This window comes from Gopherus flavomarginatus, chromosome 9, assembly GCF_025201925.1.
Source record: "Gopherus flavomarginatus isolate rGopFla2 chromosome 9, rGopFla2.mat.asm, whole genome shotgun sequence".
Lineage (NCBI taxonomy): Eukaryota > Metazoa > Chordata > Testudines > Testudinidae > Gopherus > Gopherus flavomarginatus.
The window spans coordinates 67,470,183-67,495,954 of NC_066625.1; the positions used below are offsets into that span (position 1 = coordinate 67,470,183).

At 39.0% G+C, this 25,772-nt stretch overlaps 1 protein-coding gene across 1 annotated transcript in view; it reads left to right on the forward strand.

Moving 5' to 3' along the window:
- The window catches only part of PRTG (protogenin), a 119,242-nt gene that overhangs the window by 91,251 nt on the left and 2,219 nt on the right, over positions 1–25,772 (forward strand). The window contains exons 12-18 of the mRNA XM_050968715.1: positions 15,020–15,115; positions 15,662–15,848; positions 17,926–18,053; positions 18,925–19,095; positions 22,668–22,850; positions 24,048–24,168; positions 25,224–25,389. Of these exons, the coding sequence (XP_050824672.1) occupies positions 15,020–15,115; positions 15,662–15,848; positions 17,926–18,053; positions 18,925–19,095; positions 22,668–22,850; positions 24,048–24,168; positions 25,224–25,389 (1,052 nt within the window). The remainder of the gene's footprint in view (positions 1–15,019; positions 15,116–15,661; positions 15,849–17,925; positions 18,054–18,924; positions 19,096–22,667; positions 22,851–24,047; positions 24,169–25,223; positions 25,390–25,772) is intronic.

Genomic DNA, 25,772 nt, shown 5'->3' on the forward strand with positions numbered 1-25,772 from the left:
GAAAACATGAAAACATTCAAACTGCGGAACTGAAAGGTAAACTATTTGGCTTATTTAAAGTGCATGCACTATTTAGATGGTATTCAATCAGATTTCAACAATCCTCCACTTTCTCCTTTTGCTTGGGCCTACCTCCTCTGCAGCTGCTTTAAGACCTGCACTGGAACTTACAGTCTTTCCTCTCTGAAACCAGGGAAGAAAAGTCAAAGGGATGCAGGCATTGGTAGACCCTGGCCCTGATAATATATTTCCTGACTATCAGCGATACTACGGTTATTTGCATCAATTTCTCATATTTTTACTCTTTATTATTATTTATTATTACTAATACCAATAATACTGTAAAAGCAGCAAAGAATCCTGTGGCACCTTATAGACTAACAGACGTTTTGGAGCATGAGCTTTCGTGGGTGAATACCCACTTCCTCAGATGCATGTAGTGGAAATTTCCAGGGGCAGGTATATATATGCTAGCAAGCAAGCTAGAGATAACGAGGTCAGTTCAATCAGGGAGGATGAGGCCTGTGTTATTATCCATAGCTGCCAGAGAGCTTCACAAGACAGGCAAGTGTTATAACCCCCATTGTACAAACTGGGTAACTGAAACACAGAGAAGATAAGGGCGAGAATAGCTGAGCAGTCACAGCTATTATTGACCAGCATGAGTTTTGATTGCTCATCATTTCCAACAATCAGCGCTTAAATGACCTGCCCAAGGCCACATGGAATCAGTGGCAGAGGTGGGTTTGAACCAGGTCTCCAGATTCACAACCCTGTGCTCAGATGATTAGATCACAGCTTGTTCTTTAGGGGCACTTCCCTCATTAGTGGAATTTATATTATGGTTATTACATCCCTAATGTTTTCTGGGTAAATAGCTTTTGGCATCATGATCACACCAATCTCCTTCATGAATGGCAAGGGGCCAAAACAATCACTTGTCCATCTTTCTGGGAAAGAGGAGATGGTTTCAAGTTATGACAGCCATTTATTCAAGTTGTCTTTTCCTGGATTGGGCACTGGAATAATAACGTGAGGCACACTGCACCTTCTGTGCAGTAGATGGTCAGACGTGACTACAGTAGTTCGTTTATGTAGTGGGAATATATGTACAAAGCACCAGTTGTCATATCATCTAAATATCAAGTATGTGATGAGCATTATACACCTGTAGCTATTGCTGTGGTAGTGTATCAGAAACAGCTCTCCTATAATTGACCAAGGATAACCCAACTCTAATTAATCTGACTTCAGCTACAGGAACATTGAATTTGTTCGATCCCAATCCTACTAATAGGAGGCACTGTTGACAGTGAATAGACCAGGGTTAGTAGATTTAGAGTGTACTCCTTGCTCTGCTACTGGCTTGCTATGTGACCTTGGGTGAATCACTTAAACTTCCCTAGGCCTCAGTGCCCCCATCAGTGTCCAAAATGGAAACTCTTAGATATGTACAAATGAAACTGGCTAAATATGAGCTAAGTGATATTTTGTTTATTTTATTTAAGTAATCAATCAGCCAGTCTAACAAAGTTTTTTTTGTCATGGCTCAGGTTTCTAAATGCTGTATAAACCTTCACATAAAGAGCCATTGAGGCAGGAGTTATTTGAACTTTGGTCTTTTTTTAAATCAAGATGCTAATATATCTTAGATCTCATCCTGAATGCATTAAGAAAGATGAATAAAAATAACTTTTGACTATGGTTAGCAACTTTCAGATTTTTAGTAGAATATTTGACACTTTACTCTATTCCAACCGCATTCCAAAATGACCTCACTTGGAAGAAGATTGTGGGAGGAATTTGAATTACTGCTGATCTTAAAAAAAATTTCCTGTGGAAACTTCCAACTTTTCAGCCAAAAACCTCAAACACAAGATTTCAGCTAAAATCTTTTGGATTTTTGGCTGGAATAGTTTGACAAAAACAACATTTATTTTTTTTTTTTTTTTGGTGTGGAAAACAGACCCTTTCTGTGGAAACATTTTTTTTCATAAAACCAATATTCTGTCAAAAACAGTTGTGATGGAAAATTTTCAACCCTCTGTATTCCAGTTTATAAAACCAAGAAACACATCCTTAGAAGCATGAAAGCATATAAACATATCTGGAAAAGGGACACACAGTCAGTGAATTTATGTTCCAGTCTTCTAAATTTGTGGACCTCTCCCCCCGCCCCTCGTCAAGAGTCAATTACTTTTTAATTTTCATGTGTCTACACTATATAGAATATATCCTTTAAAGAACAGGACTATCCGGGGCTCAAAACATTTTGATTCTGTTTCCAAATAGTTGGAAATAACTTGTTTGCCTTTACAAAATATGCAGAGAGGGTGCAGCCCACAAGAAGTAAAGATACAGCAAGAGTCTGTACTGTCAGTCAGAGGAGCTTAGGATTTCCAAAAAGCTTCAGGTGGCCTAAAAGCCTGTCAGACTGCCCCTTTTGCTACTGCTGCTGCTTTTAAAAGACAATAAACAACATTTGGGGAAGCATATCAATGCTTAGAGCAAAGCTTAGAGAATTAAACTGCTGTTCAGTGAAGAGGAGGAAAAGATTTGAGTGCCTGAGAACATTCAGGCCAGCCTCAGTGCTGGTGGAAATGAGGTATGCCCATTTACACCCACAGGAAGTTTAGCTCCTAGTGTTTCCCAGAAGACTGAGAATTAAATATTTCTTAAAGCTGTGTTAACATTATGTGTTTGACTAAAACTCATAAAAGCAACAACATTAGCTTGACCTGCTGCTCCACTTAGAAAATATTCTGTAACTCATCTTGTGCATAATCCTAGGACAGAAGAGCCTGGGCCTGCAGAGACAAAACTATTGTTGAAACAAATTTTTAGATAGAATCAATTTATTCTGAAAGGTTAATATGGTTTTTGTAGACCAGGAGCAAAAAAACCTGGTCACTCAGAGGAGTATCCGTACCAAATTTGAGACTGCTTGAAAATGCCCAAGAAACAACAAAATTAAATTAATGCATCTCAGGCTTTATTTCCCACTGATGTACTTTCAGTTAATTCCCCTGTGCAGATTCCTCCTAAAGCACTTTCTATTAACTACACATACTACTGAGTATAGCATTAGAACAGAAGCTGTACTAGTTTCTTGAATATTATTTCTGATCTAGTGGCAAATGGCTGTTTCTTTCAAGGCATATTTTAGAAGTGCTATCACATGTTAGGGTATTGTTGATGGGAAATATCAAAGGCTAATAATCTATTATGCCCAAGTCTGAGGGAGGCTAGACAACATACCAAAGAATCTCCTACAAAAAAAGAGGCAAGCAAAAGGTGGTGGGAAGAGGAAGGTAACACAAATAGTCAGAAATGTACGTGTGTGAAGAGATGTACTGAGATGAATGTCCCTGGGGAGATGGGATGAGTTCCACGCCCTAGGGCCCACCACACAAATGCATGATCACCTGCTGACCTGAGACACAAGGGTGGAATCCCTAGAAGGTGATAACTGATGGCTGGTTCAAGAATCCTTGTTTGGATCCATTCCTTCCTGTCTTATTAACCCCTGTAATTGGAAATTGCTTTGCAAATTTAACATTATGTATCCTATGTGCCAAAGTTTCAGAGGGTGCACTGAAGCAGTCTGTGTTGAAACAGACTTATAAAGGCAACTTGCTCACTGCCCTGTCTGTTAAGCCAGTTTTAATACAGGTTCATTTGACTTCAGCAAATGACATATTAAAGATGCTATAGAAAGCTGTATTAAAGGCAAGACTGGTCTACATAAATTTAGCTAGATCATTATTTAACTTTTCTGTAGCTGCCATTCAGTTTGTCACTGTAAAGTTCAGTGGAGTTAAGGGCCACATTTTTCATTGTCCTTAACCAGCTTCTGAATTTGCATCCGCAAATTGAGCAGGTAAGTGATTGTTCTCACAAAATTGCATATACATACACACTGCACGTGCAGATTGGATACCCAGCTACCTGATTTGTACCTGTGAGTACCAGTTAGTGTGTGACATACTTACAGGCCCCAGCACAAACACTTTCAGCTGGCTTTAGGCACCCACAAAATTGGAACCTACAACTGAAATGTTGGCCCTGTCTGCAGTTGGGCATGAGATGTGTAAATAATATTTGGCATAATTAAAATAAGGATCATTTGATTATACGTATTCTATTTTCATCCACTGTTAGTTTTCCTGTTACTGCTGACTTGTTTTATACATGGAGATTTGAAAGTTAACCATTGCAATTCCTGTTTGCCATCAAATGGAGGAGAAATCATAGGTCTAGTTTGACTTCTATATTTGGAGGGGGAGCTCCAGTCAGGCCAACAGGCCATGCATGGAGGGGCAAATTCTGTGCCTGCCCAAAGTTTGCCCTTGGGAAGGGCACCGCCCCCTTTCTCCTCCCAAACTACACCCATGAGAGAAAGCTAAGCTGTTTGTGAGTAGCCTACCTGAAACTCTTGCATTTTGTAAGCATGCTTGCAACAGCAGCATTCCTAATTCTCAGGATTTGGGACGAGGGTCACCAAACACAGATGTTTTTGCAATGAAACTGTGCACCTCTTAGAAAGTCACTGTAGTACAAGAAATGATAGATGGTGTTTTCATTTTGCTGCACAAAAGGGTCAAAATGGCATGGGGAGCCCATGACAGCCCAACAGAGAAATGTTAGTTCTGAAAGGAAATTTATTTCATAGCTTCGGGGGAAGTTTGGGTGCCGTGAATAGATTCCCTCTGTCGGAGCGTAAAAATGTATTGTTTGTAAGATGATGCTATATTTCTGACAATCAATATATGTGTGTTATCATGGCAGTTACTTAAACAGATGTTAAACCAAATTTGGTAGCACAGTTTTACCCTATTGTTTAGATGCTTTTTTGAGAGAGCATTTTATGAATACAAAGATCAGGCAAATTATCAAAACTGTTTCTTCTTAGTGGGAATGGTTGAACTTCTTTTTGGAAACCGTTTGTGTTCTTGGTCTCTTCCTGCTAATCCAGAAGGATAAATCCTTAACACTTATCGTGTCCCTGTTGAAATGTGGTTATAGAAGCATTTAGCTAGTTTTATTCTGTAGTGTAATGTTGCTCGATTCACTAAATATAGCATGGATACTTGTTGAGCAAATTAGGTTCACTCTATGAATTCCTAGCGGATGTATCCATGTTAGAAATATGGGTTAATTAAGGCTCTGTTGACTCTTCTGGATATTCTTTATCCCCTTTCTTCTTCCAAAGATGGCCGCTTTCTACATAATTCCATTAAACTGATTGTACTTGGAGGGCGTGGATTTAGGGGCAGTGCTCTCATCTTACAGAGCAGGGCCAATGAGCTACGTTCCTCCCACTGGGCAGGAACAAAAGAAAAGGTTTCCCAAAGAAAAGAGGGGCACAAAAGATCAAAATTAGGTGTTTGTCCAGGCCTCTAGTATCACTTTCAAGTCAGCTTTTAAGAATGTGGACCAAAATCTTCTTTAGTAAGGCTCAGATTGAAAACTGTAACCCAAATTAGTTAGCATTAGGATAGATCAGATGTTTTAAAGTGTATTATTAGTATAATACTGGAAGATGGCTTTTCCCTTCTTTTAGAAAAAAGTTTAAATAGAATAATAAAAGTGCAGGAACTGATCCAAAACAATATGCACATTACCAGAAGAAATACTGTGTTATGTTACTCTAAAGAAAAAAAACCAGCCAAATAACCAGGATTTCTGAAATCTGCCTAGTCTTTTCATAAAGATTTTGAAACTCTTGAAATAGATCCTTTATTTCTGCAGCCACTCAGATACCTAAATGATAAGGTCAGGGAATTTCTTTCCGTAACTCCCCACCCCCGTTTGCTGATTGTAGGCAGTAGAAGAGGTGATGCTTTTACTGCAAGGGGGTGTGAGGTGGTGTTTGTCCTGAGGCCCTTCAAGGGGATAGAACAAAGCTACAAAAGGGATATATGGAGCCTTTTCAGGTTTAGACAAATAAGCAAGAGCCATCCAAAGCCACAGAAAGCTAGACTGTTTAGTGGGATTGACTCACATCTGTCATATGGTCTAGTTTCTACCCAAATAAACTTTCACAATGTTGTAGAAAGAAAAATTGTATCATTTCCCTTTCAGTTATTTGGAAAACATGAGTACCACAGACAGTCTCTGTTCCATCTTCAATTATCTTTAAATTGAAGTGTAAACTATTTGGGATGTGAAATTCTGGTAATTTGTAAGCTTTCAGAATGTGTAATTCTGTATTTTCAGAGCTGTGTTTTAATTCTAGTTCCCTAAGGAATTCCAAGTCCCTTTTTAAAAAAAAAAAAAAAAAGAAAACCTCCCTAAACATTCACAAATTAAACTAGTAAAGGTCACATAGCCACACAATGCACATATAGAAGATTGTTTAAAGTATAATGTGACAGTGTTGCTATAATAACTTTTTGTTTGTGTGTTTTACCCATACGTCTTATCTAGTACACATACCGAGAGCAGTGTATAGGCACATTTTTAAAAATATGGATATATATAAAAACTGGTGAGAGGACTACTGAAAGGGGATTGCCTATTTTGAAACGAGATTGCTCTCAATATATATATTGTAACACCTCTTCAAACTTCTTATTTCATTGTGGTGTTTGTTGCACTGGTCTCCCTCTCGTTTGCTTTGTGTATCTGAAATGTATTTGCTTATTTTTCTAATAAGTTTCTGCTGTATTTACATTACTTTGCTTCAAAAGTGCATTTTTAAGGATAGTGTTTCTCACTGTTCTCCTTTTCCCACCCTTCCCCCTTAATAATTCCCCTGGACCTCTGTTGCTTGGAGCAGACTTTGGCTAGCCCCAGATTCTATGTCAAAGGCCATGACCCAGATGTCACAGCAGCCCATGCTGCTGGCCTCTTCTCTGAATAATTATCTGGAGTTTATTGTGTTGAAGGGATGGGCTCAGGGGCAGTGCAGTCACCCTGGAAAGCCAGACCAATGAACTATCCAGCCGGACTGCTACACAACAATGGACCTGTAGGTTATGCCAAAAAAAAAAAAAAAAAAGTGGGGGTGGGGGGAGCACAAAAGATTAAATTAAAAATGGGCATTTGGCCAGATAAGTTTATCCTTAGAACTGAAATGACAATTTTCTTAAGCAATCCCATACAATTCTCATCCTGGAGGAAGGTGGGGCAGGAGGGAGAGAAAGCCTTTCCTTTCTATCTACTGAGAAATCATTTTCTTTCCAGTGTGTCAGAGAACTGAGACGTTCAGAGCAGTGAGGTATAGGAGAGTGTCCAGTATCTGGATTTAATATGAACCAGTAATAAGTGGTACTAAAATGCCCTATTTTCTTTAGGTTCCTTTATCTGTTTATGTCCCCAAGAATGATTTATTTTTTAAATTTCAAATTCAGCTTTTGGAGTGCTCTGTCGCCTTTTAAACCTTTATGAGTATTGAATGAAAGGCTGCTGGAGGTGGACTCGCTGTTCTGGGGGTGGGGGTGAGGGGAGTTCTTTCATGGTCCTGACCTCGGATTCTTTCTTAATTTTATCTAGCCCTGACCTGTTGGCTCTGCTCTGGCTCCTTTCAAGGCCTTTGGAGCTTCACAAACATGCAGCAGCTGAAAGAAACAATGACAGGGGTTTTAGGGGCTGCAATATTACACTCTCTTCTAACCCCGGCTAAATAGTTTGTAAACAGATGCTTTCTATGATGCATTTGCCAGAAAGCCAAAATGTTGGCTGTGTTAACATCAGCAAACACAGCTCTATAAAATTCTTGATTTAGTACCATCAGTTTGTCCCGCAGGATGTTTGATGTGTAAAATATGCTCTTGGGAGCACACATTAAATGTTCTTCATCTCTCTCTCTCTCTCTCTCTCACACACACTCACACACCCCTTCCATATTATTATTATGTATATAAAATAATGTCTATCTATATAATGGAAAATCTTTGAAGTTTTACAGAAAATACAGAACTGACAATTGCAGAAAATCATTCTTAGTGACTTTCCTGGGAGTTCTGTTTGTGCAGTCTTGAGTGGAATGATTATATTTAATAATTTCACCAGTGGCAAAGGTATCAGGAGCTGCTTTTTTTGTTATCCTCTGATTTCTCATCCAGACATTCCTTCTGCACCGCCCCCACTCTTTCTAGGAGTGTATTCATTGGAAGTGCATGATGACACCATCTGGCAGTAACAAGGTATAACTCCAGCAAATGGAACCAACCTGTGTGTTGAGAGACATTCCTTTCTCTCTCCATTTTGCTTTTACCACTTGGGGAAGCATCTACAAAACAAAGGGAATCTTTTTCCTTCTGTAAAATGGCAGTAACCTCATGTCCAGTGGTGATCTGGAGCTGGTTCGTGCAAACTAGTTCTTAAATTTAGAAGCCGGTTTAGAATCGGTAGTTAAAGGGGTGGACAATTGGGAGAGGGAGGTTTTTCTGTCGTTACTCCGGCCCACAGGCCACATCCGGCCCGCCTGAGCTCCCAGCTGGGGAGGCTCCCCCAGCCCCAACCTCGCATCCCACCTCGCGCAGAGCCTCAGCATGCTGCACCGCGGGCACCAGCGCTCTGAAATGCTCCTGGGCAGCTCTGCAGCTCCTGCCGCTTTGAGCAGCATGGTAAGGGGATGGGTCTGTGAGCTCCAGCAGGCTGCACAGCATCCATACATGCTACCCTGAGCAGCATGGTAAGGGGGCGGGGCTGGGGCTGGGAGGAGGGGTTGGATAAAGGGCAGGGAGCGGTTGGAGGGGGCGGAGGTTATGGAGGGGTGGTCAGGGGATGGGGAATGGGGGGGGTTGGTAGGGGGTGGGGTCCTCGGGGGCAGTTAGGGTGGTGGGTCTCAGGAGAGGTTGGTCGGGGAAGGAGCAGGGGGGGGTTGATGGGTTGCAGGTTCTGAGAGGGGGTAGTCGGGGGCAGTACGTGGATGGGGGGGGGATGGGACAGGGGGCTTGTACTCACTGGGTGGTTCCCTATTGGGTCTTCTGTGGCACTTTAGCGGCAGGTCCTTCACTCGCTCCGGGTTTTCGGAGGGCCCTCCACCGACATGCCACCGAAGACCTGGAGCAAGTCAAGGACCCGCCGCCAAAGTGCCACCGAAGAACCAGTAGGGAACCGGTTCTTAAGACTTTGGCAGCTCATCACTGCTCATATCCCAGCAGAAGCTAGGATTTCAACTTTCATTTCAGAGGCCACTGAGTGTCAGCAGAAGCTTAATGTGTTTTGGACAATGTAAGGTCATCTGGTATATTTTTCTTTATTTGCCACAATGTTTTAGAAACTCTGGAACTAAATAAGATCATTGTGATGTTATTCATCCTAAGGAATTTGGTGCTCTGTTACATACACTGTAACTCAGTTCTGGCACATTGGTGGTTAAGTCCTTGTTTACATTAATAGACTGGCTACTTCTATACCAGTGTACAGTAAAGGGCATTTCTGGTACCATTTAGAATAAGTACATTTGGAAGTGGGTGCCTTAGTTTGAAAATTTGGCCCTGTATATTTAAATAGTATTTAGATGGTAATTTCATGTATCTTTAAAAGTTTCCATTCAATTTAGTCTTTTAAAGAGTTATAAAAACTTTCTTAGGACACAAGGATTCCTAGCTGACTGTCGTTTTGTAAAGAGTACTCTTTTATTTTGACATTGATTGGCTTCAGTAAAAGGGAAGTGAAAGATTTGCGAGAAGCAGAGCTGATGTCAATAGATGTAGTTATTAAGTAAATTGTAAAATAGTTATGCTTAATAAAACATGGCAGGCTTTAAAATACTTGAGTAGCAGTATTGCCAAGAAGTCAAGTCTCCTTGACTTTTCACATTGCTCAGCAGTTCTCTGGATTCCTTGTGCATAATAAAATTCTATAGTAATGTTGCCCTCATTTTCCTGGGGAATGAATTGACTTTCCATGAAAATAGGACTGTAACTTGAGAGCTCCTTTTTAATTGGATTCCTGTATAATCCATCACCATTCAGTGCCGAGACATCAGGACCATTCTGTTATATGAAATACTGAATAAATATGGATAACTTAATAGAAAAAAACCACTTCCTAGAATCAGATTTTTCTTATAGTCCTTACTTGATTTTGATAACTCGGTGTATAGCAGTAATAACAATATGCTATAGCTATAGATATGCTTAGTAACTGTGAATTGCATGGGTATAACCACACCTTTGGAATTGCATGAGATAAAGTACAGGAGTGAAACTTTGTTACCAAGACCTCTTATGAGAACTTTTAACCGCTTTCACAATTTTCTGTTACTTCAGATTATAATATATGCTTTTTAATTGAAAGTCCAAAATGCAACTTAAAATTTAAGTAAACATAATTTAAAAATATGTGTTAACCTTATTTAGCTGTGTAGTTTTACTGTATGAAACCTGCTAGCTGCTGAAGAGAGAGAATACTCCCCTCTAGTGTCCTGTTGCTGTGAGAAACATCAGATAGTAGTAGTGGCTCCCTGAGGTATTTTGGGGGAGGGTGAATTGAAGGGATGTGGATTACAAAATATCATTTCACCAGAAGATACTAAAGTACCTACAGAAACTGCACAGCTTTCAGCCTAGTGAGAAGATTCTGTAGGTCCTACATCAAGACTAGTTAAATATTAATACTTTTGAGCAAAGAAGGTTAATCTCGATCAGGATCATTTAAGTAAATATGTTTTAAAAGAATCCATGTATTTTAGACACATTGTCCCTTGTCGATGCTTATTTTATTGAAATATCACTATCAAAGTACAATTTATGGTTGAAGTCATATTTTTTTTTAATGTTGATTTTATTGGTGGTATCAGATATATAGACCAGATCCTCAGCATAACTTCACTGAGACCTCTGGAGCTATGCCAGATAATATCATCTGAGCATCTGGTCCATAATGTTTCACAGTTTATGCACTAGTTTATGTACTGTAGAAGTACAATTACAGTAAAACTTGTGAAAACATTCTAGAGTTAAATGAAACCGTTAGTTCATAATTATATCAAACTATTCAAATATATCACACCCAGCCAATGTCTTTACTTTCTATTCAGTTTTTTATTTCAATTAGGATACTGAATTTTGTGTGAAGTTGGTTAAGTGAATCCCTAAACCCAGTTGTTGCTGAATAGCAACAATCTTTTGTGGCAGGGATGTGTTACTTCCGTGCATGAGTGATGGCTTCTCTGGGGTTTGCATTGACTTATGAGGTTCTGAAGCCACCCCATTGCTGTCTAATGTACATGGATGGCATATATTAAACTCCAGACTGTCAGACCCCCAGGTGGGCATGCCATCACCAATCTTTTATCAGTGATTTATGTTTAAACTGTTCAGGATACCTACACTGGATAAAGATAAGGAAGCCCCTTAAGTTTGTTTTCTCTCCAAGGATATGCCTGGCTTTAGAGAAAGACTGTTTGATCCGGTTGATGAACTGTAAGATAAGTGTTTATGCCAAGTCTGTATTGGGATTGCCAACTAGGAATAAATCATATCCCAAGCCAGAAAATCAACCCAACAAATAATGCCTTTTATATTCTAAATACAAGCTATTGCAAAACAAAAATATCTTCTTTCCCCTTCATAAAATAGATTGTGAAAATTCCTTTTCCTGATTTATCTGAGCTAGAAACATACCTGTAGGTATTGGTGACTTTGTTTTGCATATGGTAAAGTCTTGACTAATATATCTTTTGCAGATATCCTTTGAATTGGATATTGTACCAATATTATGAGAGTAATTTGTGATTTTATATTGTGTTCTTTGACTGTTCAGTACAGTTTCCTCTTACATCCTTTTTTTGTCCTTTTATCCTTTTTGATCTCCACTTTGTTTAGATTATTTCCGTCCAGTACATAATGCTGCAGCCTTTAGTAGTAACAGGCTATAATGCCAATATGTGCTTTCTCAGCCATGAAACCTAGAGTCTTGTGAAATGCAGCAATGCATGGCAGCTTAGTAAACTCTCTACAAGGATTATGGATTCAATTTTTGATCTAGGCAACCTAGCTAGGAATTGAACCATGTTGTCTCAAGTGTAGCAGATATGTTATGTAAAGAACTTTGCTTTTAAACAGTAAACACAATTCAGAGAGCTTCTCTTGTTAAAAAGGAACAGATTGTTTGTGTTTTTATATATATATATATAAGTTAATGTTTTTTATGTGATCGGTCTTTGAAGCTTTTCATATTATACCAGAGTAAGAGCAATTATATTAAATTTTGTACTTGATGCAGACTGCTGCAGATGCTTTTATTTTAAAAATAGTGTGACAAGAAGATGTTTTTTAAAAGTTACTTTTATTGACTTTTGGCAGTGAAATTCTCCCTCCACTCCCCAAGTCTTATCAAGTGTTAATGAGGAATTCAGGTTAAGAAAAAAGCCGTGAGTATAAACAGACCTCACAGGCTCATTCAGCTCAGCAGGACATTAGGCCTTAGCTATTCTTCGTTGCACAGTGAAGATGATCAGTTCTGGGTGACCACTTTCAAAGGGCACAAGGCATTTTTGAAGGTGCTCTGCAGGATGATAGATTGTCATGTCTGTCATCCTGTGCCTTGCGGAAATGCAGCAGAGGTCTCCTCTGGAGGAACTTATATAAAGAAAAGGATAGACTGTGAAACTTGGTCAGTTGAATACCACTTGGCTATATGGTGTTTCTTTAATAGCCTGCTAAGTAGTATTTGAATTCTGGATTTGGCCAAGAAAGGATGGGAGAATTCAATTCAAATAATAAATGAAAAACAGCTCCTACAAACCTCACCACAAAAATCATTCTCTGGGATGTTGAAAGAAGTTCTTATAACTAAATGTAAGTTAATAAATAAAGTTTTCTTAGATCTCTCAGCTAGAATCAGAGGAGCCTAAATATCATGTGATAGTGTTTCTGGCCAAGCACGAAGCCCTGGAAAGAATAAGATCCCATTTTTATGAGATTCCTATCCTAATTTTTCAGTGCTAAGAAGTTTTAATAGTTAGGATTTGGTATATCTCAACTTTTGGATACTTTGAATGTTAATCTCTCTCTCATTTTTGGTTTTTCAAATGCTCAGATGTTTTTCTCATTTCCTTTAGTTACTTGGGACAAGCATGATACCTTGACATTCTGCTGAAATTTCCAGTTTTAAAACCCATCCAGACATATTTTATTTTATTTTTTCCTTGAGATCAATCTAGATATCTGTATCTGCCTTTCTAATTGTAGTCTGTGGACTAATAGCACTTGACTTAATAGATTTATAAAGCTATATTTTCAGATTAAAAAAATGTAAACAAGGTTCCTTACCTGTGCTACTACAACACTTTATTATTTAACTTTGACAGAATATTTAAAAATAATTTTCTTTTTATCGTTTGTTGTTTACTTGTAGCATTATATTCTGCTTGGACAATGAAAACATATTGTTCAGTTTCACTTTTTGATTCTCATATGCACTTATTTGCTGCAAAGTTTGTTTTAAATACAGCAGGGGAGAATTTAAATCCAAACAAACTCTTTCACTGACAACTGAAAATCATGAAATCATTTGTATTAAATTTGGTAACAAAAAATAATTAAAACAAAGTCTTCACTTGCAGCATTACCTACCCAACAGAATCCCATTAAAAGTTGTATTTCTTTAATCCCTCCTAGATATTGTCTAAGTCAATATATCCATTTATTTCAAAAATATCATGAAAGTATTTTACAAAATATAGATTGTGACACTTCCATAATGATAACTTAATAATTTTCAGATTAACAAGATTTTGTTAAGATGGTACAAGAAATGCAGAGGACCTGCAGAGGGAGCTAAGGATTTAACTTAAGCAAAGGGTCATATTTGTTTTAAGAAATGTCACTGAATTAAGTCCACTCGAATTATCTGAGATGGGCTGCATTAAATACTAGTTTAAACAGAAAAGAAGATAATTTTATTCTTTCTGAAATTAAACTATGATGTAGACATTTTAGGATGAAGAAAATACCAGACAAGGCCAACATGCTCTTGTAATTTCCGTTTTAACTTAAGTCTTCTTGGAAGGAAATAGATCCTGTATCCTCGAACAATAACACAGGAAAACATCCTAACACATCTCCCAATGCTATAGCACTATAAGAATTCCAACAATAGCAATGGAGAGTTTATGTAGCAGTAGCAGAATATTTACTCCTTAAAGGGACACTTATCAACTTGAAAATCAATCTGAAAACTTTATGTACGCTCTTGTTGCATATAACACACAAATTTAATAAAACTGAAAGATTAGAAGAAAAAATACACTTTTTCTCTATTTTTCAGTTTGTTTACTTTGGTGAAGATTTTCAAAGACTAGAAAGAAAAGGCCCAAGCACGTTTGGTAGGATTACTCTTCGACCTACCCCAAAGATCCATCTAAAACCCACCAGGGAAGCAGAAAAACCCTTAGAACAAAATGTTTAAAGGATTTTTTTTAAAAAAAAAATTAGGACATAAAGGGAGCTGTATTAGAAAACAGAAGGTTTAAAAACTAGTCAGCTTAAAAAAAAATCAGGTAGACAATGACCCATTAAGCAAGCCAGAATCAGCTTTAAAGAAAACACCTAAAAGCTAGTGTTATAAATCAGAAGATGTATTAATTAGCATTATTGTATTCACTGTGTAAACTCTGGAGGCCCACGGCCATATCATTTCTTGGTTGATTCCTGTCCCACCCTCCTGTCTTTGTCCCATCGCACTCCATCCTCCAGAAACAAATCTCCGTATCTAGAACTCATCTACACTCTCTACCCCAATAGCCTACTTTATATTCTGAATGTTATTTCTATGCACTGAATAATAGTCAGTAAAATCCAGCATTACAGCCACAAGAGTGAGCCATTGCCGTGGAAGGAAATTGAGAATCATCCCACTCCACTGAAGTCTATGACATAATGCTGGTTTAGGCCAATGGGAGCAAGATTGGAGTTACTCCCTGATTCCAGTGAGCGTGTTTTGAACCAGAATTGTAATAGGATCAAACGGATCGCAGCAGCATCCTAGTGTTTCTGTAGATATTTGAAAATCTGTATTCTTCGTTTGAAATCTAATTATTCCTTTTCTATCTGTGCAGATCCCAGAAGAAAGTACCATGTAAGGCTATTGGCATATAATAGCATGGAAGAAGGTTACCAGGCAGACCAAACAGTCAGTACTCCAGGATGTGTCTGTAAGTGCTGAAGCTGCATTATCCAGTCTAATAACAGCTGAGTAGTTCAGGATCCATAGCAGCCCTGCGTGTCTGTGTTTTTAATCTTAATAAAATATCAAATTATAAAACTTTTTAAAAAATCACAGCATTTATGACAACAACAGATTCCCCTGAATCCTCCCCAAGCACCATTTAGCAACAGTCTTCTGTTGTACTTATAAAACGTGAAATACAACTGGGAAAAGCAAGATAAATAGCAAGCAGCACTTCCTTCCTTTGTCGTTCTGGTTAGTCCCTACATCCCGTCAATGATTTTTCAGAGATATTTCCACTGTTCCTGCTGATGTTTTATGCCCATTTTTAATTAGATTAACTGGACTGATCTCTTGATGTGGTGCTAGTTTTTGCTAGAAATCATCTAACAGTCTGAACCAAACCCCTGAGTGCCGTCTACCCTTGGGAAATATCAGATCTGGATCCAAACTTATCTACTCAGACTTATCTAATCTGCCAACATTTGTAAAGAGTTCATGAAACAAATCTTGCTTCTCTTTGTTTAAACAGCTGTCCGTGATCGTATGGTTCCTCCTCCACCACCACCCCACCACCTATATGCTAAAGCTAACACTTCATCTTCTATCTACCTCCACTGGGGAAGGCCTGCGTTTACCTCTGCACAAGTCATTAACTACACCATTCGCTGTAATCCTGTGGGGCTGCAGAATGCCTCTTTGGTTCTCTACCTTCAAACGTATGTACAGTCCTGCAAGTTATTCTTTGTTCCCCAGATCCTTCCTCTTTACTCTCTCATCTGTGATTACCGTTTTCTGTAACATTTCTCTCCAGCTGCAAGACAGTTATTTTTTCCAGGCTTCTGCCAGTTCTGATTTTTAGAAGGTGCTATTAGAACACCGTAGTTCTTCACCTTTGTTGACAAACCGGGTCTCCTCCCTGCCACTTTCTCTTCAGTGGGGCGGAGGTGTTCAGTTCCAGCCCTGCTCCACAGTGTAGCTGGGTCATGGAATAAGGACACGAATGCTGAGTTGCTTGTCAGTGATATGATGGAAGTTTAATGTATCTCTGAGCTCTTCTTTGTCCAAAGAAAAGAGAGACTGGAAGAGTATTAATAATGAAATAGATGTGCTATTTACAGATAAACTTGGCAAAGATAGGACATGGTCAAGTGATCTAATCCTAGGATTAAACTACATAGCTTGATCTCAGCGTGCCACTGAGTGCACTGAGCCCTGAAGGAGTGTGCAGAGTGGTGCAGAATCCAAAGCCTGCCGTGTGGCAGTGGACAAGTTCCCTTGGAGAGGCAGCACAAGCATCAGAGGAACGCATGGCTCTGCAACTGTACAGGGAGGGGGAGTCTGTCTGGGGTCATCTCTCCAGCTGGTTGAGATGGGCACACAGCATGGGCTGGCCAGTCTTCCAAGATGCTGCTACTCCATTAAGGCTGCCTGTGTTTGGGGCCATGGTGCTCATCAAGAAATAGCCAGGTCCCTGCCTAGTCCATGTCTGTGCATATGGCCCCTATAGTTGCAGCTGATAGGCGTAGGGGAATTTGGTGAGAGGGAGACATCTCTATTCGCCTGCTGCCACCTAGATTGCATGTGTGCCGCGGGTGTGGCATCACACCCTCTCTGCCTGCTTCTGCAGAGCCAGATACTTGTGAACTGTGTGAGAGATGTGTATGTGTAACACACTCCACTCCAAGTACAACTAGGGATCTGTACCAGCAGGATCAAGCTGTGCTCAGCGCTTTTGTGGATTCCATGTGATAGGGCTGCCCTTTGCATTACTGGCAGGATCAAGTCCTATTTGTGGTTCTGACATACCCTTCCATGAGCTTGGTTCCAAATTTTTCTTTAGTTTTGGTGCCTGATTTGAGATGTTGGCTGATTTTCAATGGTGTTAAGTACCCACAATTCTGGTTAACTTCAGCTGGAGTTATGGGTGCTCAGGATGTCTAGAAATCTAGCCTGGATGTCTCAAGATGGGCATCCAAAATTAGAGATCACTTATGGCATTTGAGCCATAATCTCTCTGCCTCAATTTTCCCATTTGTAAAATGGGGTTAATATTTACCTGCTTTCACAGCAAGGCTTTGTTAATGCTTGTAAAAGACTTAGATGATGAAAACTTCTGTCAGTGCTAAGTATTTTGATTGTGTTAATTAATAATAAAGTATTCCACAGGTGTATAGGAAAGGAGAGTGCTGTTTTAAAACCTAGGTTTTATTTTATTACTAATACATTTCTCTCCATTTCTCTGACTTTAAAATTTAGATGTGGTATAATTTTCACATTGTTACTTGTACTTAAAATAACTGCAGCAGGGCAGTAAACTCCCATTTCTGACAAAAATAAAAAAATTCAAATACAGGCTTGCAAAATTTGAACACAGAAGATGCAAAAAGTACACGAGAGATTAAATATGTGGCCAGAGACAGATTCTGTGCTCTATAATGCCAGTGTAAATTCAGAGTTACTCCCCTGATGTCAGTACTGCTAGTCAGGAACATTACAATTAACCCAGGTATCACTGAGAGCAGAATATGGCCCCAAAGAGTTAAAGCGGATCCAAATTTCTCATTAATTTGGTGACCAACTTCTAAAGATTAATAAACTGTGACTTATAAGCATCACCCTAAATACCCCGAGTAACATTCACTAGTGGACAGCTCAGAATACATTTAACTGGTCCACAAGCCTAGTCCTCTGCACAGGGGTGAATTGCATATTAGTGCCAAAGGGATCTAATCTGGATTTGAAACCATCAGCTACCCTTAGTATTAAATATCTTTTATTAATTCTTTTATGTAGGTCGGAAACTCACATGTTGGTTCAAGGTCTAGAACCAAAAACCAAGTATGAGTTTGCAGTTCGACTGCATGTGGATCAGTTGTCTAGTCCCTGGAGTCCAGTAGTTTACCACACCACACTTCCAGAAGGTAAGGGCAGTAGGGTATGGTTAGCCAATAACAGTACTGTATTAAAAAGGAAGTTTTCTAAGTCAGTGGGCCTGGAAACTGTCATCTAGTCTGTTTTGATTTTTGTTAAGTTAATTTTGTCTTTCATCTGTCTCCCAGTTGCTTTACTATTGCTCCTGTTAGTCAGGATTGTCCTTTTAACTGCATTTCTGCATACCCTCGCTCTTTTGCAACTGAGAAAATGTATACGAATTCTGAGAGAAAATCCATAGTTGATGGAGTATAAAAAGTAATTTGCTTCCTCCGTAAATATCATTTGGATTAAAATAACATAAATAAGAGCTTTAAATTATCACGTTAAAGATAATAAAGAAAAAGTCTGTCAACTGTTAAATCATATATTTTGGGAGGAAAAAATCTTTATCTGTGTTATCAAAACCTGAAACTATCAAAACTAAAGCAATGTTAAAAATCCAATTTCCTATTCACTATTTGAGATGCTTGTTTATGTATTTGCATTTGTCAACTTGGACTATGATAGTAAAGTCAGTTTCACTTTCACCTCTTTGCTGCAGTATTTGAGTGACACGCACTAAGGAAATGTTAATTTGTTTATACACAACTGTCACCATTTGAATGCAAAGGAAAATCATGATCATAAGGTTTTTCTAAAAGCTAGATTTTACAAAATCTAAGCTGTAGACTAAATTTGAACTGAAAAGGAAGTGGCTTTTGAGGCCACTGGTGTGTGTGTTTGCCCAGTTGTCTGCTTAGAACTTAGCTATAGCCATTGCTATGGTATTAGAATCTGAACATCTTTTTCCTTTGGAATAATTTAAGTACATATGAATAATAAGTTTACCCTAATAATATTGTGTTACTGTTCTCCCAGCGCCAGCTGGCCCTCCACTAGGAGTGAAGGTGACTTTGATAGAAGATGATACTGCTTTGGTTTCCTGGAAGCCACCTGATGGTCCTGAAACAGTTGTTACTCGCTATACTATCCTCTATGCATCTAGGAAAGCTTGGATTGCTGGAGAGTGGCAAGTGCTACACAGAGAAGGTAAACTATAATCATAAATGCTAGAGCTGGAAAAGCTGTGGCAATCTACTGTAAGAGAACTGAAAATAGCATAATGTCTTGTGATCAACAACAAAAGAAAAAAAGTGCTGCTAACATTCATGGCAATACCATGACAATTCTGAATGTTCTTAGTTTAGAATTATTCACTGGATTGTGGTGGAAAGACATTTAAAACTGGTAAATAGAACAAAATGAGTGGAGAGAGAAGCCTTCTGCAGAGCATTGCAATTCAGCTTGTACAATGAACTGAAACTTTCCATAAATCCAGTTATACTTAATCAGCTCCACAAAGCTCCACTGTCATGATAATAGTGGAGGTTTCATTTTTAAGTGCACACCTGCAGATCTCAAGTTCCTAAAGTGCTGCGTTACTGTGAAAAGTGACTCTTTAAAAACGACATTGCAGGAGTCCATTTTTTTTGGTATAATTCTGACTGTTAGCTGTGCAAACTCAATTTGGGTTCCAAACATCAAGCTTTCTGGCTTCTCACCCCCAATCGTAAAGATTTTGCAATTGGAATTTAACTAATTATATTGATGATACAAGAGCCAGAATATAATCCACTTCATTCTCTTGTATAGCTGTATTGGGTCTGCAGTACTAACATGAAGAAAAAGTAAAAATAAAGCTTATTTTGTCACGAAAGTAATCTGAGATGATGCTGAATAAACAGAAAGCAGATCTGTTGAGTAAGAAGGTGCCATTTTTACAGAGTAGGATTTTTGCTCTTTGAAGAGCTGCATCTAAACAATAGGCTTCTATTATTCCCAGAAAAACTATTGAAATGGAGATCAGAATACATATCAGTAGTTTAGGGTAAATAATGTCCAGCAGTGATGTAATTATCCTTAAAACAAGCATTAGAAACCCAGGGAGTTGTAGGGCAGAGTAGTGCAATAGGTAACTTTTGAGGGGAAAAAAATCTAGGCTTAATTCTTTTTGTTTTCATAACTGAAAATTTATTTGTCAGCAGAGGCTGGACTCTCGAGTCTAAAGACGATCCCTCAGGGAAAGTCACAAAGAATTTGCCCTTTTTCAGAATGGCTTCAATGTCCCATTACTTTCAATGAGAGTGAAGTCAAGTGCACTTCAGGAATGATGGATGCCCCCTATGCTTTCAGGAGATGGAGACATACAACCCCTTTGAGAACAATTGGAGAGAGATGCTTTTCTACAAACAGCCACTCATTAAGAGCTGCTGTGTCCTGAGTCCCAGTGAGAATATTGGGCGATGGCAGACATTTTGAAAGGTGTTTGTTCTCCATGAAATTCTGTGTAGTAGAACATTATTCATCAACTTCTGCCCAAAGAGAACAGTTCAGCTATGAAGAATAACAGTAAAAATATGATTGATACTAAAGAAGTCTTGAAACGTAGCCAGTACCTGGGATTTCAGTGAGTTTTGACTAGAAGTGGAAGTTTGAACATGTTATCTCATTATTAAGATCATTTGAATCAAAAAATGCTCTGACACTCAGTGCTAAATTTCTTCAAGGACCCGTTTTAATTCATAAGCTAATTAACAGATTTACTTGTAAATCTCAGAAAATTTATTTTATACTTGAAGTATAAGTGTGTAATATTGGGGAAGACATGCAGTATTCATCATATAGTACTGAGTGGTTGAATTCCTGCTTTAAATATATAGTTCAACTCAATCTTAACTATGGGAATCATGAGCAGCAATTTCCAGTAAAAACTTGCTGTGTATACTTAGAACAAGGGATATGGAGACGTGTAGTTTTTATAATAGACCACTAATGATTTTCATGTGATCTCATACTGAAAATGCTGTAGAGGGCAGGCAAATGGAAAACCATCAATCTCAATCAGTTTTGCAGTCACTGATTTTGTGTTTTGATTGATAGGTTAAAGCTTGAGGATTAAGGAATAATTCAGGTTTCTGACACTTTAAAACAAGCTGTTCTGCTCTTTTAAGGTTAGATTTAAATAGTCTAGTGATAGATATGTTGAGGGGGGCATGAAAGGAAGTTTGGACAAATGCAATGATAGTCCTATGTTCCTCCCTTGGCAGGAAAGCTAAGGTAGTAGCATTTTTAATGGTCATTTTGACAAGAACAGCTAGTCACATGTAACACCTGGTACTAATTTATTCTCAAACTAACCTTCTACAGAAGATTCCAAAATGTCAAGAGATCTAAGAGTTCTTCCCAGCTCAGACTTCAAGGGTACATTTCAAATAACACTGAGGATTATTATCCATTCTCCAACATTTTAAAAATCCTTAATTTGACCTACCTCATGTCAACAACAGCAGAGTCTGAATTGTTGCTGCAGTTTGTTGCTTATTTGCAACGTGAAGGATCTTTCTTCCTTGGTTTGTTTTTCCCCTATCCCTTTTTCCAAACTCACTTGAAGTGCATCAGAAGTTACAGCCTTTACACGCTTGGTGTGCAGTAAATCAGCACAAATTGCTTAGTTGCTTTAGAAGTGCAGCTGATTCAAAAGGAGCTGCTGGAAAGAGCCTCTAGTATTGAAAAATAACCTTTCACCCTTGATGGTTACAGCTCCTTTGGTTACAGATGCCTTACATTTGACTTCAAGTGCTTTTAGCTAATGGATGTTTTTTATGGAAAAGCTGGGGTAGCTAAGTGAGTGGAATCTATGGAGAGGCACAGGGATATGTTAGGTCCTGGAGCTGCCCCTATTTTGGAAAGAAAAATAACATATTTCTATAGCAGGAAGAAACACAGAAATGTATTTCTATGGCATTTTAAAAAGCAGTTGGAATTGTAAGCACCAGTCTGCAGTCCGTGTGAAGGAAAAATCCTCATTGATTCTGATAGGAGTTTTGCTTGTGCTAGTACTACATGACTGAGTCCTATTCATGTATATAATCTGTGTTTCTGGCTGCCTTCATATTTGAGAGAGACATTTTTTCTGATCTTTTTCTTTGTAGTCCTGCTTGGGTATATGATGATCAACTGAACCTGGCTGGAACTAAATAGGGTTGAATTAATTTTAAAATTACAGGACGATGCTGCCCAAACTGGTCTCGTTCAGGTTGCCAAACCGACCTGAGATTCTTGTGTTTCAATTCAGCTGCCTGCATCCCAATGCCGTGTCACATTTGCATTCTGATGTCAGTGAAGAAGGAGCTGTAATCTGGGAGCTCATCACAGACTATATGGGGGGAAGCTCCTGGAGCATGGATCACAATGCAAATATTGTCATACTGAAATGCAGTTAGGATCAGGTTTAAGTTTGCTGACTCTGTGTGGCCAGTCCTAGAATCTTGGGTCTGCACTGTATCACTGTACCTCTTTACTGTAACAGCAGAATGACCAGTGTGTGCTTTACCCGTGCAGTACAGAGAGAATACAACAGACAGAATGAGAAGGGATTGTCACTGTTCACTTCAAATCCTGTATCTGATGGTTAGGATGCAAAGGTTGTATTCTCTTTTCTACACAAGAGTCAAAGGTTGTGAGGAAGAAAGGGGCTGAATTTAGCCCTTGCTAGCTAACTTCCAGTAAATTCCCTGCATTGTTTGCCTAACTTAAACTTTTTTAAAACAATCTTTTAATAGGAGCAATAACCATGGCTTTGCTGGAGAACCTGGTGGCTGGAAATGTCTACATTGTTAAAATAGCAGCATCCAACGAGGTGGGAGAAGGACCTTTTTCAAATGCAGTGGAGCTTGCAGTCCTGCCAAAGGAGACTTCGGAGTCCAACCAAAGGCCTAAACGATTAGATTCAGCAGATGCCACAAGTTAGTAAAAATGTGTTAGTTACTGTCATTGTCAAGTACCAGAGAAGAAGATCTGTAACTGTTTTTTATCCCATACTCATTTCTTGGATTATGCAAAAGCCACATCCTTTTGTGTCTGTAATGAGTACAGCACCCTTTTTCTAACTGAAACCGTTTTGAAGTTTTTTGTCCCAGTCTGCATAGTTGCTGGTTTCAGTTTTTTCCCAGCTACAGAGAATGTACGATTTGAAATGCACATTCTTGTCTTGAATGTGGTTTAGAATGTTCTATCAATTTCAACTTTGTAGCTGTCTGTATTTTTTCAATCTGTGATCATTCCCTTATGGCATTTAAAATGTAATCAAAGACCCATATTTAGTATGATATATTAGTGTCATGGGATGAGTCATAGTAAGAACTCCTGCAAGGGTGAAGCCAGGAGGGGCAAGATGACTCCCTAAGTAGATATGTGAAAATTTCGTCTGTTTTCTGGGATTCCAGCAGCCCTGGAGCACACTTTGTGAGTCATTACCTATCTGTAAACAGTCCTTACCAAAGAAGGCATCCCACCTACCGTACTTTTTGTGAACATCTGCCTGTATCCATTATATACTTTGTGAAAATTATGCTATATCTCTTAGCAATTTTTTCATATGTGAATGGAATTTTAAGTTACCTTCTGCTGTCATTAGGTGGAATTTATCTATGTGTGGTCATCAAGATTTGGAAAGCTTTCTAAAGCTGTAAGTGTGAGAGGGGTGAGGACAGGGCAGTAGTTATTCAGAGAGGTGTACTTTTTGCCTTTTATTGTTTCTAGACTGAGAAGTTACACGTAATGGGCCAAAAACTGAATTTTTCCTTATTCGGGCAACTATTCATGCTCGTACGCTTGGTCTCTCTCTCTCGTTAGTTTAGGGAGTAAAAACAGAGTCCAGGCTCCCAGGATTTGGTGCAATATGATATATTAAACAAAAAAACCTGCATGCTATTGAGCCCTCCCAGGTGAAAATGTTCAGAAATCCACAAGCCATTTATATACAATGCAAGTTATTTCAAAAGCAATGTGAAAATATATGATAGCAAAGGCCTAGAAGTCCTGTTGACAGGAAGAATTTGCTGGCATTGTGGCTGTGACTCCATCGATTCCCAGATGTAAGGACAGGAGATGACTATACTACTCAGTGAGTCTTTAAATGCCATGTGTTCTTTCTGCTGCAGCTTATTCTGGCTATTACCACCTGGACCAGAAATCAATGACTGGCATTGTTGTAGGAGTTTGTATAGCCTTGACGTGCATCCTTATCTGCATCCTGATTTTGATCTACCGCAGTAAAGCCAGGTATGCTTTTATTACTGGAGAAATGAACTCTTTTGTATAAGCCATTCTCAGCTGCTCCTTTATGAATGTGAACAATCAGGGATGCTTATTTACCAGAGTACTGTCCAAGTGCTTTGGATGAGGCAACTCTGAAGCTCTCAGCCTCACTTCATCATGTTCATACCACTGATAGGTATCTCCCTCAGATCCCTTGCTGTCATTGGCCCTCCCTGCTTCACCCAAGCCCCTTCTGCTGTGGAAGCAGTAGAAGACATGACGGGGAGTTAATGCTGCTTGAAGTGTCATTAAGTCTCCGGCAGGTTTCCCTCCAAACTCAGATGAATATTTGGTATTTATCAACTACCCAGCCAGCTTGGCCCCAGCCAGCCCACAGAGCCTCAGCCCTACAGTATTCCTGTGTAAGAGCTTCTGTAAGCTTGGGGCAGGAGGAACCTCAAATTAGAGCCCAACTCTGCTGACTTTAGCTCCTTTGTACCAATGCAAGTGGAAGTCACCATCTGGCCCTATGTCATTAATTTCTGGAGGGAATACAAAGGACCACAAACTCATGGGTCTTGGCTGGTAAGAAAAGGAATAATACATTAGTAATTAGTAAGTCTTAACCCATAGTTTTGGGATTTGGGGATTTTTAATAGTTACTTTTATTTAAAAATAAAAATCTTTTCAGTTCAGCTTAAACATGCATTTAAAAAAAAATATATGTCCAGCAGAGCATAAGTATGATGAGAGGATCTCCTTAGCTTTCTTGGGGCTCCAGAACTGCTCTGATATTCTTGATTGTTTACTCCCCCTTGATAATGTTACTAATCAATCATGAGAAATGCTTTCCATGTATACATTTACAGACAGTGCAGTGTGATTTCCTGTGGGAATATGATTTTAAGGCACATGATGGCCTTTGAATTCTGTATGAGTTAGAAATAGCACACGAATAAAAGCTGAAGATCAAGAACTTATAGTATTGTCTGGCTAATAATACTTCAGTGAAAAGGATTAGTCTTTGTATTATATGTATCATCTATGGGCCAATTATACTCCTGCTTAACATTGCACAGGAAAACGTCTGCTCCTAAAACTATGCAGCAGGGTACTGACCAGCTATCACATACCAGCATCTCATTAGCCAGTGCGAACGAGGTGGGGAAGAGTACTGAAGGAATTGCAGAGAATGAAGAATCTTTATTGCCGATGATAGTAGGAAACAGCTTCGTCGATGCTAAGGTACTGTGAGCCTTATTCACTTCCAGTATATAAATATTTCCATGGTGCCCATTGCGATAGCACCTGAGTGCCTCCCATCATTAAAGATATATGCAATATAAATGCTTATCGATAATAATAATAGTCTACATGAGGTAGGACAACCACAAGTTTTGCAGTCCGATGGGAACATTAAGTTGCCAGTGAGTTCATCATAAATTTCAGCTAAACGTCTCCCCATATGCCTGTGCCTTACACTCTGCTCTGAAGATTGCCAAGCATCAGAAGACACATGTTCCACAGGCCAAGAGCTCACTGTTGAGAGTATCCTTCTGCTGGCTCAGAGGGTTCTATTCAAGGCACTGGGAAACAGGGCTTGTCAAAAATCTGAGCCCTGAGTCCAT